Source organism: Carlito syrichta, unplaced genomic scaffold (genome assembly GCF_000164805.1).
Source record: "Carlito syrichta isolate Samal-C Ts95f unplaced genomic scaffold, Tarsius_syrichta-2.0.1 Scaffold315166, whole genome shotgun sequence".
Lineage (NCBI taxonomy): Eukaryota > Metazoa > Chordata > Mammalia > Primates > Tarsiidae > Carlito > Carlito syrichta.
The window spans coordinates 916,610-932,782 of record NW_007259262.1 but is presented as its reverse complement, the minus strand read 5'-3'; the positions used below and the strand labels follow the sequence as shown (position 1 = coordinate 932,782).

General features: G+C 35.1%; 1 protein-coding gene across 2 annotated transcripts in view; it reads left to right on the top strand.

The window, feature by feature from the left end:
- BCHE (butyrylcholinesterase) overlaps nt 1–16,173 on the top strand; it is a 74,397-nt gene that overhangs the window by 1,563 nt on the left and 56,661 nt on the right. The window contains exons 2-3 of one of the 2 annotated variants that reach the window (XM_021706123.1): nt 5,505–7,029; nt 10,987–11,045. In XM_021706123.1, coding sequence (XP_021561798.1) covers nt 5,505–7,029; nt 10,987–10,990 — 1,529 coding nt within the window. In that variant the 3' untranslated portion in view covers nt 10,991–11,045. Of the gene's footprint in view, nt 1–5,504; nt 7,030–10,986; nt 11,046–16,173 lie in introns of those variants that run through there. The other variant, XM_008072421.1, reaches the window with a different exon arrangement.

Here is a 16,173-nt window from a genome sequence, read left to right as displayed (position 1 = left end):
CCAGCAGGCTCAGACAATCCACTCACCTCAGCCTCCCAAAGGCGCGGGATTACAGGCTGAGCCACCGAGCCCGGCTGACTTCTACATTTTTATAAATATATTTCATGATAATAAATTCAATTAGCAGTAAATATCACTAGTCCTTGTATGCCTTCCTTAATATAAACTACCTCAAAGTTATGCTAAATACAACACAGTTTACTTATATAAGTTGTCACTTTGTCTAAGGATAAGCATGAGTTTCTAGTTTGACTTTACAAGTTAAATGAAAATCTTTAGAATTCCCCCTGGATATAAAATAACATGGCCTTTTAGATGTCAAATAAAATTTGGTATTGGATTTCCAGAATTCCGCTTTTTTCCTCTGGGTTTTTGTTATTGTTGTTTGTTTGAAATGTCATGCTACATTAATTATTAAAATAAGTTTGGGACCTACTCTGTGTTTCATTTTTATAAAATATAAGCTAATACTATCTTAACAAGCTCCATCTTATCTATTAATTTAGTTTCTGCTTTAATCATTTCCTGGTAACCATTAACAATACATACTCAAGTTATACATTGTCTTCATTTTGATGGTTTCCTACTAAATCTGCTCATTCTTACCAAAATTAGACTGTCCCAGATGTTATAGAATTGTAATTAAATAGATATCAACCGAAGAGCAAATGAAACTCTTAAAGAAGACCAAAAAAATCTCACTTAATAATTAAATGTTCAAATCATTCACATAGTGAAAAGTTTGTGGATGTTCTTCCTGACTGAGGATAGACACAGCTCTTAAGCTTCACATAGCTAATGCAGTGTCTCCTTCTATGCACATCCTCATAGCGCCTAATGAGTTTCTGAAGGATCTTTGAAAGACAGTGGTTTAGTCTATAAACAGACTTCCTCAATTCTCCACTTCCTTTAGCCTGTGGCAAAACAAGCTTTTCAGAACTGGTATAAAAACTTAGTTGCTTTTATTTGACCAAATGCATTTAGTAGCTTTTGTTCTAGATCATATTAATATTATCTGGATGATTCTTTCTCCACCATTTATATGGGTTTTATTTTCAAATAGAAATAAACATTTTATCATAACTTTTTTTAAAACAGGAAAAACTATTATGAATATTTGCTTAACAAAGAAATTCCTGGCTAGTCCATTATTTTGACAATTTTGTTGGTATTTAACTATTACAAACAGCAAATAAATAACTTTTCATATAAAATATGTAAATTATTTAATCACACCCATATCTTATAGTATAATATTGCATGTTTCTTCTTAAAATTGGCTGGGGAATTTTAATACTAATTTCATATTTTGTCTTCATTTTGATATTCATATTTAATACTAATATTAATAATATAGACTATGAGAATGCATAATATGATTATTATAAAGAATGGGACAAATTTTCAAACCAAGTACAACTATGTATTTGAATTTAGGTCAAGGAACTTTTTAAGACAGTGTTTTGATATTTGAAAGAAAGGCAGGAGTTTTTGTTTGGAATTGTAAAGGAAATGAATGATCACCGTGGGAGGGAAAACTTGAAAGATAATGAGTACTATAGCATTCCAAGTTTATTAAATGCTCCAGGACATCAATTCGTGAAAAACTTTAAGCTTTTAAAAATATAACTTTCAAATAAAAAGAGCAAATATCATTTTTGAGAATTTTTCTTACATGTTTAAACTTCAGTCACCTTTAAAGTATTCTCTAAGCTGTTTTTTTTCACTGCTCAAAACAGTTTTTGAATTCGTCCATTTTAATTTCTTTTAGTGCTTCTGCCATTTTTTGTTTCACCTCCTCCACAGCAGCAAAACATTTCCCTTTGAGGCCTTTTTTCATCTAGGGAAACCAAAAAATAGTATCACAGGGCAAAATCAGGTAAACAGGGAGGGTGGGACACAGAGGTCATGCCATTTTTGGTCAAAAACTGCTGAACACTCTGTGTGGACAGTTGCCTTCTTAAATGACTCTTCACGAAATGGGCAAATGTATTTAAAGAGTCTCCAAAAAAACTTCTCTGAAGCTGAACTCATCCTTTCCCAACAACGTTGACTGGTACACTGATGCCGTTGGGCTGCTAGAACACTTACTTAGTGCAGAAAGCCTGTACTAAAAGGGGTCTACCCTCTCAAAAGATAATTCTGAGCCGGGCTCAGTGGCTCAGCCTGTAATCTCGCGCCTTTGGGAGGCTGAGGTGAGTGGATTGCCTGAGCCCGTGGGTTCGAGACCCGCCTGGGCAGCGAGACCTCATCTCTACAGTAAATCAAAAAATCAGCCAGGCATGGTAGCACATGCTTGTAATTCCGGCTACTTGGAAGGCTGAGGTGGAAGGATCGCCAGAGCCCAGCAGGTCGAGGCTGAGGTGACCGGGAGCGGCCACTGCACTCCAGTCTGGGCAAGAGAGTGAGACTCCAACTCAAAAAAAAAAAAAAAAGATAATTCTGGATTTTTTGGTTTCCATATATATATATATATATAAGCACTTGGTTCTTCTCCAAATGTTCATTTTTATTTATTTAAGAAAAGAAGGCTTAAGTATAGTAATTATCAGGGAAAAAAACCTTAATTACTGTTGTAGCAATGCCTTTAAAACTTCTATTCTGTCAGAAATATAAAATTTCATTAGTAAGTGTCAGGTTAGAGGAACTTGTAAATGGTTGTTATATTTTATTTATTAATTAATTACACATTATCATTTATAATATAGTCATACACTACATAATGTCATTTCAGTCAAAGATGGCAGTTCTATAAAATTACATGCATTTTTGAGCACCCCTTTGGGTCCCTTCCCACTGTGGGAGCTTTTCTGTCCTCTCAATAAATTCTGCTAGCCGGGCTCTGTGGCTCAGTCTGTAATCCCGCGCCTTTGGGAGGCTGAGGTGAGTGGATTGCCTGAGCCCGCGGGTTCGTGACCCGCCTGGGCAGCGAGACCTCATCTCTACAATAAATCAAAAAATCAGCCGGGCGTGGTAGCGCATGCCTGTAATTCCAGCTACTCGGAAGGCTGAGGCGGAAGGATCGCCGGAGCCCAGCAGGTCGAGGCTGCGGTGGCCAGGAGCAGCCACTGCACTCCAGTCTGGGCGACTGAGTGAGACTCCAACTCAAAAAAAAAAAAAAAATTAAATAAGTAAATAAATAAATAAATAAATTCTGCTTAAAAAAAAAAGGTACCGTGCATTTTTATGGTACCTTTCTATGTTTAGATACATAATACTTACATTTGTGTTACATTGCCAATGGTATTCAGTACAGTTACATGTGGTACAGATTTGTAGCCCAAGAGCAAGGGGCTAGACCACAGAGCCTAGGTGTGGTGTGTAGTAAGTAGCCTTCACCATCTAGATTTGCATAAGTAAACTCTGTGGTGTGTGCACCTAATGAAATCATCTAACTATGCATTTTTTAGAACATATTCCCATTGTTAAGCAGTACATGACTACATAACAAATTATATTGATTATGGTTATAATAATGCTTATATCATAAGTATAGAAACATATCATAAGTATAGAAACACTACTACAATATTATACACACCAATATTATATTTTATTGCTCTTAGTACACATACAACAGAGAACATAAAATAGTCTTGTGACTTGATTTTAAGATAATTTTATTATTATGGCAAGCATTTTATGTAAAAATATATGTGCATCACATATGCATAGTGATAAAATTAGGTATAGACACAGATATAGATATGTTCATTAAGTATCAAGCCCTGAACAAAATGCTTTACACCATGGATTAATTTATTACAATATTTATTGGAATCAAAAGCTACTTGGTCACTAGGCTTCCTAGGAGCATTGGTGAATGAGGCTGATTTAAAATGTGAATATTCTAGATCTGGGACATAGTTAACAGAATGCTCTCTTATTCTCAGCCTTCTGTGGCAATCTCAATTAAACAAACAAAAAACCTAATATAAAATGTATGATGCCCATAGGATTAGTTTCTTGTTTGTGTAAGTTAGATTTACAGTTACAGCACCAGAAAAAATAATACAAGAAAGACTGTGTATCCATGTACCTTTGTTATTATTATATGGATGAGAATCAGTATTTATAATTAACTACTCTAATTGAGTTTCCTGATGTTATATAAAGATGTTAGTTCTTTTTAATAATATTTGCATTACACTTTTTTGTTCTTTGTCACATGGTGTTTCATAATCTGTGTTAACATTTAAAAGAAACTCAAGAATTTTTTATGGAACTTGAATCTCTCCAAATGATCTTTTTATGCCATCAAATAAATATTATTTAATAAATGTCAATTACTTATGATTTTGTAGGTTACAGATTAGTTTTGCTTCCCCCATTCCCAGTAATTTCCATTTTTTATCCTATGATGCAGTCATTTTGTCCACTATCAAAATACAAAATATGAGTAGCTCTGTCTATGCTAACGTAGGTAACTTCACTAGTTGCTTATAGTTTAATCAATTAACTGTGGCAACAGGTGTGTGTCGAATAATCTCTGATGGCAAAATTGTATTTAAGCTTCTATCATCTCTCACACATTATAACACCAGCAATTGGTTCTTGCCATTGATATCGTAATGTGGGTAGAGATGACTCTCTTGATTACTAAATTTTAGAAAATTGCCTGATATACATTCCTAGCCTTTGCTTTTTTATTTTTTTAAAGGTCTTTCTATTGGTAGCATGCTTTTTAGTTTTCAAAATTTGCAGCATAAGTAGTAATTACTATTTTTTGTTATTTAACATTCTATGAATAACTTATGTAAATTCTCTTTTGAGACTATACACTAGGGTTGTTTAGAGAATGGTTTTCACTCAGTAAAAGGGACCACTGGAACAATGGAAAAGAAAAGAATAATGATGGTCATCTATAGATGCTTAAAAGTTCTTAAACTATTTCTCAGTTTTGTCAAGAGGCAGCCAGCCATGATAGTTCAGAGACAACACAGGGGTGTATTTTCTGCTGTAACCAATGTATAAATTCTATCTGATATAAGTAGACTACCACTTCCTCTTTCTTTTAGTGGAGCTGTATATATAGTCAGAATTAGTATTATGCATGACTAGGACAAATTTTCTCTTTAAAATACTAGCTCTTACAGTGATTTCATAATAAATATCCTCAAAGTGAAATATTTTCTACAATCCATTCTACTTATTTCTTTTCTAAATTGAAAACTGAAATATTTCCAACTATTTTTTTTTTTTCTATATGGGCCTTTATAGTGGTAGAAAGTTTATTTGTATTCATAATTTTTAGGATTAATATTAACTACAAATTGCAAAACAAATGCTAAACAAAATGCTTTACACTACGGACAATTTATTCAGATATTTATTGAGATCAAAACCACTTGTAGGTCACTAGCTGTACTGTGAGCATTGGTAAATGAGGCTGATCCAAAACATGAATGTCCTAGGACTGGGATATATTTTAGTTAATTGACTTCTATAAAGTATGACACTATATACATGAGGCTGATAAAACTTCCCACTTATCTCTTTTTCAGAAATCAATATGCATAGCAAGGTCACGGTCCAATGCATCAGATTTCTCTTGTGGTTTCTTTGGCTCTGCATGCTTATTGGAAAGTCACACATGGAAGATGACATCATAATTACAACCAAGAATGGAAAGGTCAGAGGCATGAGTTTGCCGGTTCTTGGTGGCACTGTAACAGCCTTCCTTGGAATTCCCTACGCACAACCCCCTCTTGGTCGACTTCGATTTAAAAAGCCACAGCCCCTGACCAAGTGGTCTGATATTTGGAATGCCACAAAATACCCAAATTCTTGCTATCAGAACATAGATCAAAATTTCCCAGGCTTCCATGGGTCAGAGATGTGGAATCCAAACACTGAGCTCAGTGAAAACTGTTTATACCTAAATGTGTGGCTTCCAGCTCCTAAACCAAAAAATGCCACCGTGATGGTATGGATTTATGGTGGTGGTTTTCAAACTGGAACATCATCTTTACATGTCTACGATGGCAAGTTTCTGGCTCGGGTTGAAAGAGTTATTGTAGTTTCAATGAACTATAGAGTTGGTGCCCTAGGATTCTTAGCTCTACCAGGAAATCCCGAAGCACCAGGGAACATGGGTTTATTTGATCAACAGTTGGCACTTCAGTGGGTCCAAAAAAATATAGCAGCCTTTGGTGGAAATCCTAAAAGTGTCACTCTCTTTGGAGAAAGTGCTGGAGCAGCTTCAGTTAGCTTTCATTTGCTTTCTCCTCGAAGCCAGCCATCATTCACTAGAGCCATTCTGCAGAGTGGATCTTCTAATGCACCTTGGGCAGTGACATCTCTTGATGAAGCTAGGAACAGAACGATGACCTTAGCTGCATTTATTGGTTGCTCTAGAGAGAATGAGACTGAGTTAATCAAATGCCTTCGAAATAAAGATCCCCAAGAAATTCTTCTGAATGAAGTGTTAGTTGTCCCTTATGGTACTCTCTTGTCTGTCAATTTTGGTCCAGTCGTAGATGGCGATTTTCTCACTGACATGCCGAACATACTGCTCCAGCTAGGACAATTCAAAAAAACCCAGATCTTGGTGGGTGTTAACAAAGATGAAGGGGCAGCTTTTTTAGTATATGGTGCTCCTGGGTTCAGCAAAGATAACAACAGTATCATAACTAGAAATGAATTTCGAGAAGGTTTAAAAATATTTTTTCCAGGAGTGAGCGAATTTGGGAAGGAATCAATTCTTTTTCATTACACAGACTGGATAGATGATCAGAGACCTGAAAGCTACCGTGAGGCCTTGGATGATGTTGTGGGGGATTACAATTTTATATGCCCTGCCCTGGAGTTTGCCAAAAAGTTCTCAGAATGGGGAAATAGTGTCTTTTTCTACTATTTTGAACACCGATCCTCCAGACTTCCTTGGCCAGAATGGATGGGAGTGATGCATGGCTACGAAATAGAATTTATCTTTGGTTTGCCTCTGGAAAGAAGAGTTAATTACACAAAAGCTGAGGAAATTTTGAGTAGATCCATAATGAAACGCTGGGCGAATTTTGCAAAATATGGGTAAGTTCCAACTTTTGTCATTGTTCTTTTCTGGCTTTATTTGTTTTTGTTTTGTTTTGCTTAGACTTGTTTGGTCTCTGTGTACACTTTATTAAGGGCAAGGACAGGTTTTGTTTCTTCCCTCTGTACCTTAGCTGGTTTTGTTTTTTTATTATGAAGTGAAGTTCATCTCCTTGTTCAGAGTGCTTCAAATAAACATATCATCATAGAACTTTTATGAAAAACATTTTCTGATTTCACCTCCAACATATTTCCTAGTACTTTAACAATGTTATTCAAAGTTTGTATGAAAATAAGTAATTATCTAGAAAACTAAAATCATTGTGACAATGTTTTTTTCATTTACAAGTTTATAATGTTCACAGATTTATGAAAAAGTAGGAATGTATCTTCCCATATTCTTCAGCTGAGTACAGTGGTACCTGATGCAAGAAGGAACAAAACTCTGCTCAGGAAAAGGGCATGATGGTGATGAGACTGACCCTCAGATTACCCAAAATATACAGTATTTTTCATTTTATTATTCTTCACCCTAATAGACTTGTTCAGAACTCTCAGATAACCTGTGCTTGGTATTAGGAGGGTCCTCATGTTTAGCTAAACTTTCTCCACATGAGCAGTCTTGGCATTAGATAATCAGAGACATTACAAAAGAACCTATTTTCCTCATATTTTATAAATATTGTGATATTATGTTCTCAAGATTCAGAAGAAAATAACCTTTTGGAATACAAGGGGGAACTCAAAAAAAACCCAGAATTTAGTTATGAAAAATTGTGTATTTATTCTTACATGTTTAGAGTTGCAATTGCTCAGTCACCTTCAAAGTACTGTTTAATGCAATACACCTATTGAGATGCTTTTTCCACTGCTCTAAACAGCTTTTGAACATGTCAGTTTTGCTACCTTTTAGTGCTTTTGCGTTTTTTTGTTTCTCCTTTTTCACATTGATAAAATGTTTCCCTTTGAGGACTTTTTTCACCCTGGGAAACACACACACCAAAAGTCCCTCGGGGATTGGATTGGGTGAATAGGAAGGGTGAAGCATGGGGAGTCAGGCCATTTTTGGTCAAAAACTGCTGAACACGCAATGTGGTGTGGGCAGGTGTGCTGTAAATCACCCATTATGAAATGGACAAAGGCATTGAAAAAATCTGCAGAAAAAATCACTGAAGTCGAATGCAGCCTCTCACAACACTAGCTGGTACACTGATGCCAATGGGTTCCTAGAACACTCATCTAGCAGAGGAAATCTGTATTACAAGGGACCAACCTTATATATATTTTTAATATGTGTATGTATATCTATTATATCTATAGAAAGTAAGGTTCTTTTCCACATTTATTTTGTATCCTGAGACTTGTCCAAGTCCTTTATCAGTACAAGCAGGTTTTTGACAGAGTCTCTTGGATTTTCAAGGTATAGGATCATATCATCAGCAAAGAGGAATAACTTGACTTCTACTTTTCCTATTTGGATGCCCCGGAATTCCTTCTCTAGTCTAATTGCCCGAGCTAGGACTGCCAACACAATGTTGAACAAGAGGGGTGAGAGTAGGCAGCCTTGTCTTGTTCCAGTTTTTAGGGGAAATGTTTCCAGTTTCTTTCCATTTATCAGTATGTTAGCTGTGGGTTTATCATAGATGGCACTTACTATTTTGAGGTATGTTCCTTCTATACCTAGGTGTTTGAGGGTTTTTTTTTTATCAAGAAGAGATACTGGATTTTATCAAAAACTTTTTCTGCATCTGATGATATAATCATGTGGTTCTTGTTTTTACATCTGTTGATGTATTTAATTACATTTATGGTCTTGTTAATGTTGAACCAACCCTACATCCTGGCGATAAAGCCTACTTGGTCATGGTGGATGATTTTTGAGATGTATTTTTTGGATTCAATTAGCTAGAATCTTGTTAAGGATTTTTACATTTATGTTCATAAGGGATATTGGACTTTAGTTATCTCTTTTTGTTGAATCTTTACCCAGTTTGGGTATCAGTGTGATGCTAACTTCATAAAATGATTTGGAGAGAATTCCATCTTTCCCAATTTCCTGGAATATTTTCAATAGGATTGGTATCAGCTCTTCCTTGTATGTTTTGTAGAATTCTGCTGGAAAGACATCCAGTCCAGGACACACCTCATCAACAAGGGTACCTGCATAATCAACGTTTGTATACCTAACCCTGAATTGTACTCCACATCTTTATAATTTAAAAAAGAGTGCCTTGATTAAAAAAAAAAAAAAAAAGCCGGGCTCGGTGGCTCAGCCTGTAATCTCACGCCTTTGGGAGGCTGAGGTGAGTGGATTGTCTGAGCCCGCGGGTTCGAGACCCGCCTGGGCAGCGAGACCTCATCTCTACAATAAATCAAAAAATCAGCCGGGCGTGGTGGCGCACGCCTGTAATTCCGGCTACTCGGAAGGCTGAGGCGGAAGGATCGCCGGAGCCCAGCAGGTCGAGGCTGCGGTGGCCGGGAGCGGCCGCTGCACTCCAGCCTGGGCGATAGAGTGAGACTCCAACTCAAAAAAAAAAAAAAAAAAAAAAAAAGGAAAGTAAGGTTCTTTTATTTTCACTGCATTTGTAACCCAGAAACCAATTTTACACATGGGAATAATTTGTACCAATGCTAGCCAGACTCGGTGGCTCAGCCTGTAATCCCGCACCTTTGGGAGGCTGAGGTGAGTGGATTGCCTGAGCCCCAGGTTCGAGACCCACCTGGGCAGGCAAGACCTCATCTCTACAATAAATCAAAAAATTAGCCGGCATGGTAGTGCGCACCTGTAGTTCCGGCGACTCGGAAGGCTGTGGCAGAAGGATCGCCAGAGCCCAGCAGGTCGAGGCTGCGGTGGCCGGGAGTGGCCACTGCACTCCAGTCTGGGCGACAAAGTGAGACTCCAAACTCAAAAAAAAAAAAAAAAAAATTTGTAGCAATGCTAATAATAAAAATAAAAAGAATTTAAGGAATTTATTTTTTAAAGAAGTTCTTATAGTAATCACAGATTGACCGATGCAGTAATTCAATCTGTCATACTGTCTTTTATAGTTAAACCGAATGTTGACTGTGACAGTATTTCTTTCTGACTTTGTTTTCCACCCTCCATTGGAATTCCTTATACTCCATGCCAGTGTATGTATATTTCTATAATATCAGTGGTACAATATATAATTTTTCTCAAAATTACTTGATACTTATTCACTGTATATAAAGCTAAAATTCTTCTATGTTGCATTAAGGGGCATTTATAATCTTGCTGTAACCTCTCATTACCCAACAATACCTGACTGGAATTTAAGTCGTTATCTCACTAGTGTCAAAGACCCCAAGCTTAACTACACATTATAACTTTGTTGTTGCTATATGCCCTGCTTATACCACTTACCTTGTTTCCTCTTTCATGACATAGTCCTACATTTTTTAGGGTCTTGACCTCCTATATGCCTCATGCCGCATTTCTATTTATTTATTTGTTTGTTTATTTTTTTATTATAAAGATGGGGTGTACAATTCAGGGTTAAGTATACAAATGTTGATTATGCAGGTACCCTTTGGATGAGGTATGCCCTTCCCTCCCCTAGCAGTTTCCCTCAACAGCCAATCCCACCCCTTCTTCCCTGACAGTTTCCCGCTAGGGATTCCCAGTTTGCCAATCCCTTTCTTATAGTATTATAATAATTGTTCAAGGTCTGCTTATGGGTGAAAACATATGGTACTCTGTTCTTTGTTTCTGTGATAGATCACTGAGTATGATCGACTCTAAATTCATCCAAGTTGCTGCAAAGTCCCTATGTCTGTCCTTCTCTGTGGCTGATGGAACGCTTCTTCACTGCTAGTGGGAATGTAAACTATGGCCACATTTCTTTAATTCCTAGAGTTGCAATTGCTCAGAGCTCTTTTTCACTCTCTCAAAATCCATAGATTGTAACTTGTCTATATCTTGTCTTTCATTGTAAGTTGATCCTCCTCAGCTATATACTAACCTAACCTCTTAAAACAGAAACTGTGGTTTTGTTGAATGCTCATTAAAATATGGAAATGGGTAAATATTATACTTTAAAAGTACTTGGCTAAAGATTGAATAAGAGCTAGTAAAAGTCAATATGAATAAAAAATATAAAGTCTTTTTTTCAAGATATCTGGAGGTGTAAAATATATTATGCCCTCTCAACATGAGGCCTACATTTCTGCTCAAGAAAAGAAGGATCATCTTATTTTTAGAGCTGTGTTAGAATTATTTATGCCTCATTCTGTTCTCTCCTTAGAGACTATATCCATATTAAATTATTTGAATATGTTGTTAATTCTTTCTTAAAATTCCAGAGATTGTAAATAATTTAAACATAAATATTTTTTAAAATTAGTGATGTGTAAGACATTCAGAGGACTTCATATTTTCCATGTTGAAATCCTTAAAGAATATATAGTTTCTCTTGTCACAATGGAAAGCACTTAGGATCAAATGTTAAATGTCTTGTTTATGGCAAACATACAGCAACAGATCAAAGCAGAGAATCTTTGGCACTTAGAATGAATTACTTAATCATAATTTAGTACTTCTATGATTAACATTTTTAATAGGAAATAAATAAAGGCTGACATCTTAATTGCAATAATAAAAATTTATGTAATATATATTATAATCCACAAAGGGTCAAAGTAAACTTTGTAAAGTAGTATAGCCGTAGCAAGATGTTATTTTAGTAAATATTTTATTTGGAATCCTTGTTTGCACAGTTGAACAGAAATAATAATACATCGTATGTGTTAAGAATTGACTTGATAGCCAACATAATGTTAATGTTTTGGTGTTCTTTATCTATTTTCAAAGTCTACATATGAATAAATATAAGAGCTTAGAGTGGTTAAGTGAACTGCAGTGGAAACAAAGTTGGTAAGACTTAGGTTTGCAAATTTATCTACTTATGTCTGGCCACAGACATGATGTTTCAACTTTTCAACTCTCAAGGCTGGAGATTTCCCCTTCAGCTCCCTTTTCCTCTCTTGCTGAGAACATTTAACAATGTCTGGAGCACTTTTTGAATGTCTCCACTGGAGGTGGGGTTGATCCCAGCAAGGTAGGGTCCAAGATGCTGTTAGACGTTCCACATTGCAGCGGTCCCCAATTGTTTTTGCATCAGGGACTGGTTTTGTGGAAGACAATTTTTCCACGGTTGAGGGGTGTGTGGGGGCTTGAGTGGTGGTGGGAGGGTGATGTGCAGTCAAACTTCCCTGCTAATCACTACCTCAGCTCCACCTAAAATCATCAGGCATTAGATTCTCATAAGGAGCAGGCAACCCAGATCACTGTCACGCACAGTTCACAATAGGGTTAGTGCTCCAATAAGAATCTAATGACCCCGCTGACCTGACAGAATACTTAGCTCGCTGACCTACTGCTCATCCCCCACTGTGCAGTCAGGTTCCTAACAGGTCATGAGCCAGTGCCAGTCTGTGACCTGGGGTTGGGGACACCTGCTGTAGTACACAAGACAGTGTACTACAACAAATATTCATTTCAAAATGTCAATAATGTCAAAGTTGAGAAACTCTACTAGTCTCTACTTCCCCAGAAAGAACTCTAAATGGCACATAAAATAAAATAATAAGGTAGAGTAGGAGATGTAATTATCATTCAGAAAAAATAGTTTTCAAGTTTATTTTTCCTAAAATGTTTTAATAATCCTTCTCTTCTTAAACAGTAAATCCATGTATATTATTTGTCAGCTTCACTGACAAATTATACTAAATATAATTTATATGTAACAAAATATACATATAATAAGCATCGAGATCAATAAGCTTTGACCAAAACATACATCCCACAAATTTAACACTTCATCAAGATAAAACCATTCCATTGACTCAGAAAATCCAACCCCTGTCTCTTTGCAGATAATCCTCTTTCTCTCTCCACCCGTCAACCACTGATTAGATTTGTATTACAGATCAGTTTTGCTTTTTCTAGAGCTTCCTAGTTTTTTGTTCAGTATACTATATTTATAGTTCATCTGTGTTGCATGTAGCAGTCGTTCATTCATTATTCACTGTTGAGTACTATTCCCTGGAAGATGATACCATTGTTTGTTTATCTACTCACCTAGGTTGTTTTCATTTGGGGACTATTATGAACAATGCTGCTATGAATATCTTTGTAAACTTTTGTTGATACATTTTAAATATTCTTTTAACAACCAGAAGAGGGATTGCTAGAACATATATAAGTGCATGCCTACCTTTTTAAGAAACTACTCAATGATTTTTCTTAGTGGAAAATTTTACATTCCCAGAAGCAATGATGTACCAGAGCGCCAGTCTCCCACATCCTCAGCAACAGTTGGAATTAATCAGTCTATTCAAATTTTAGCTATTCTACCACCTTTGTAGTAGCAACTCAGGTGGTTTCACTTTGTATCTCTCTGATGGCTATTGATGGGGAACATCTTTTTATATACTTACTGGTCATTGATATACATTGTATTTTGAAATGTTACTTAAGTCTTTCGTCAATTTTTTATTAGATTTTACTTATCATTGGACTGTAAGAGGTTTTAGATGTTTCAGATACAAATCCCATATGTTTTGAATATTTTATACCAGTCTGTATCTTGGCTTTAATTTTAAAATGTTTTTAATGCTTCTTTTTAATATTTTGAAAAGCAGAGATTTTTAACTTCAATGAAGCCCAATTTATTAATTTATCTGTCTTGTCTCATAAATATTTGCCTACCCTCAAATTTGTGAAGACTTCTTTTCTGTTTCTTCTTGCTTAATTGCTTTAGCATTTTACATTTAGGTTCACAATACATTTGAATTAACATGGAAACTTTTTAAAGTAGAAGTTGTGGTTTATTTTTTGCCATATGAGTACTTAGATATGCTATTACTATTCATTATAGATGACCTTCTTCATTTACTGAATCGTCTTGGCAACTTTCTTGAAACCCAATTGACCACATAAGTGTGGATATTAGTGAGGATACTTGATTCTGTCACATTAAATAATCTAATGTATATTTTTATGCCATATCACAATGTTTCCAGTAGTATATCTACACAGTATGTTTTAAAATTAGCTTGTTTAATGGCATACACTTTGTTTTCAAAAGCAAAACTTTTGAATTGAAAAAAAAGTTCTGCTTATTTTAGGTTTGTATTTCCAAATAAAGTTTATTAAAATCAGCTTATCAGTTTTCACAAAAGTTCATAGAGTATCAAAATTTGGAGTGAATGCTCATCTTAACATTATTGCTTTTCAAATCCATGAACATGGTAAATCTTTCCTTTTACTTTTTTTTTTTTTTTTTAGTTTCTCTGGGATGGAGATGTAGGAAACTGGTGAACTCATACTTGTTTTATCAGAGAGATCAGGACACTAGAGAAGGAAAATAAGTCAAGATAGAATTAGTTGTATAATATATAATAGAAGATATCATTTCAAGACCTCTCTGTTTGCTTCCTACTCTTGCAGAGAATCTTCTCTGTACTATAGCCTTGCTCAGTGTTGTTTCAGAGCATCTTGGTACAGCTCTTGCAGTGCAAGAACACAATCTTTCAGATATTGTGTGATAGACACCCTGATATGCCCAGTGTGAATCTTTCTACAGATCCTTTGCATATGTAACCTTAGGTAAGTTTCTTGAAATCCTCTAGTATTATTTTCTCCTCTGTGAATGAGAATATAAATACACCTACTTCATTAACATATTAAACTATACCTTATAATTGACAGGGAATTTGATTCTTTCTATTAAGACAACAAACAAACAAAAACAAAACAAACAATTCTCCCTTGTGCCAGGTATAGACTACTTCAAAGTACTCCCATCTGGATTTAAACTTGGCTCTGCCAAAAAATGTCCAGTTGTTTAATTTCCTGGCTCAAAACTATTAATTAATTCATTAAATCTTCAAGCAAATAAAGGTAAACTTCAAAGTTGAGGCAATTGATTCATTTGTATGCTTTTAGTGATAACATATTCAGAGCCACTCCAAAATGATTAATGTTTCCTAATACATTTTGAAAGAAATTAATGTTATAACATGTCACTTTTATTTTCCCCTATTATAATATTATAATATTATATTATTATAAAGCCAAAACTTTATTTAATAAAGTAAATTAACATCACAGCATACTTGCTCCTATTCTCATAGCATAGTATTTTATTTATTCTTTATTTCCTAACATTTTACGGAACTTTATCACAGAAGAAACCATTTATTAAATGGGAACAAAAATTAATTGCTAAACTTTACATTGCCATAGTTAAATTTTCTGGAAAAAAATAGCCATACTTTGTTAGTACACAAGATTTTTTAAAAATAATTGAGAAAAACTTGATGTAGGCATGCTTCTCTTACTAAATTGTAGTTGTAATTATCAGAAATTACAGATTTGACAGATTTCTAAAGAAATAAATTTTGTTTCTGATTTGAAATACATATGCCCACACCCAAGTGTGCATATGCACAGACACACACACACACACACACACACACACACACACACACACATGCACTGAGGGAAGGGTGCTTCATATAGATAGTCATAAATTCATTGCAATACTAGAAATACACTCAATAATGTATTTTCTAATACTTTTAATGTGAATTTACATTAATAATATTTAGCATTTAATTGATTTTTTAAATTTACTTATATATTACAATAAAAAGGGGGACTGAAATAACAGTATTTCAACCTCACTTATTTCCCGAATGGGCATGTTTTCTTGCTATGCTCTTTTTTCCCTCTTGGAATCATGCTATGTTTTTAAGCGGCCACAGAAATACTAGGGAAAGGTCTAATAAATTATGGGGTTGGAAAGCCAGGATTATATCATTCTAAATTTTCATATAGAAATGTAGCTAGAATTTTTTTGATAATTTTTGTATATATGCTCATCAAGAAAACTGAACTGTACTTCTCTTTTTGTTGGGTCTTTACCTGGTGTAGGTATCAGAGTGATGTTAACTTCATAAAATGATTTGGGCAGAATTCCCAATCTTTTTGATTGCCCAGAATACTTTAGATAAAATTGGTATTGTCTCTCCTTGCATGGTTTGTAGAATTCAGCTGGAAAGTCATCTGGTCCAGGGTTTTATTATTTTCTTTCTTTCTTTTTTTTTTTTTTTTTTTTT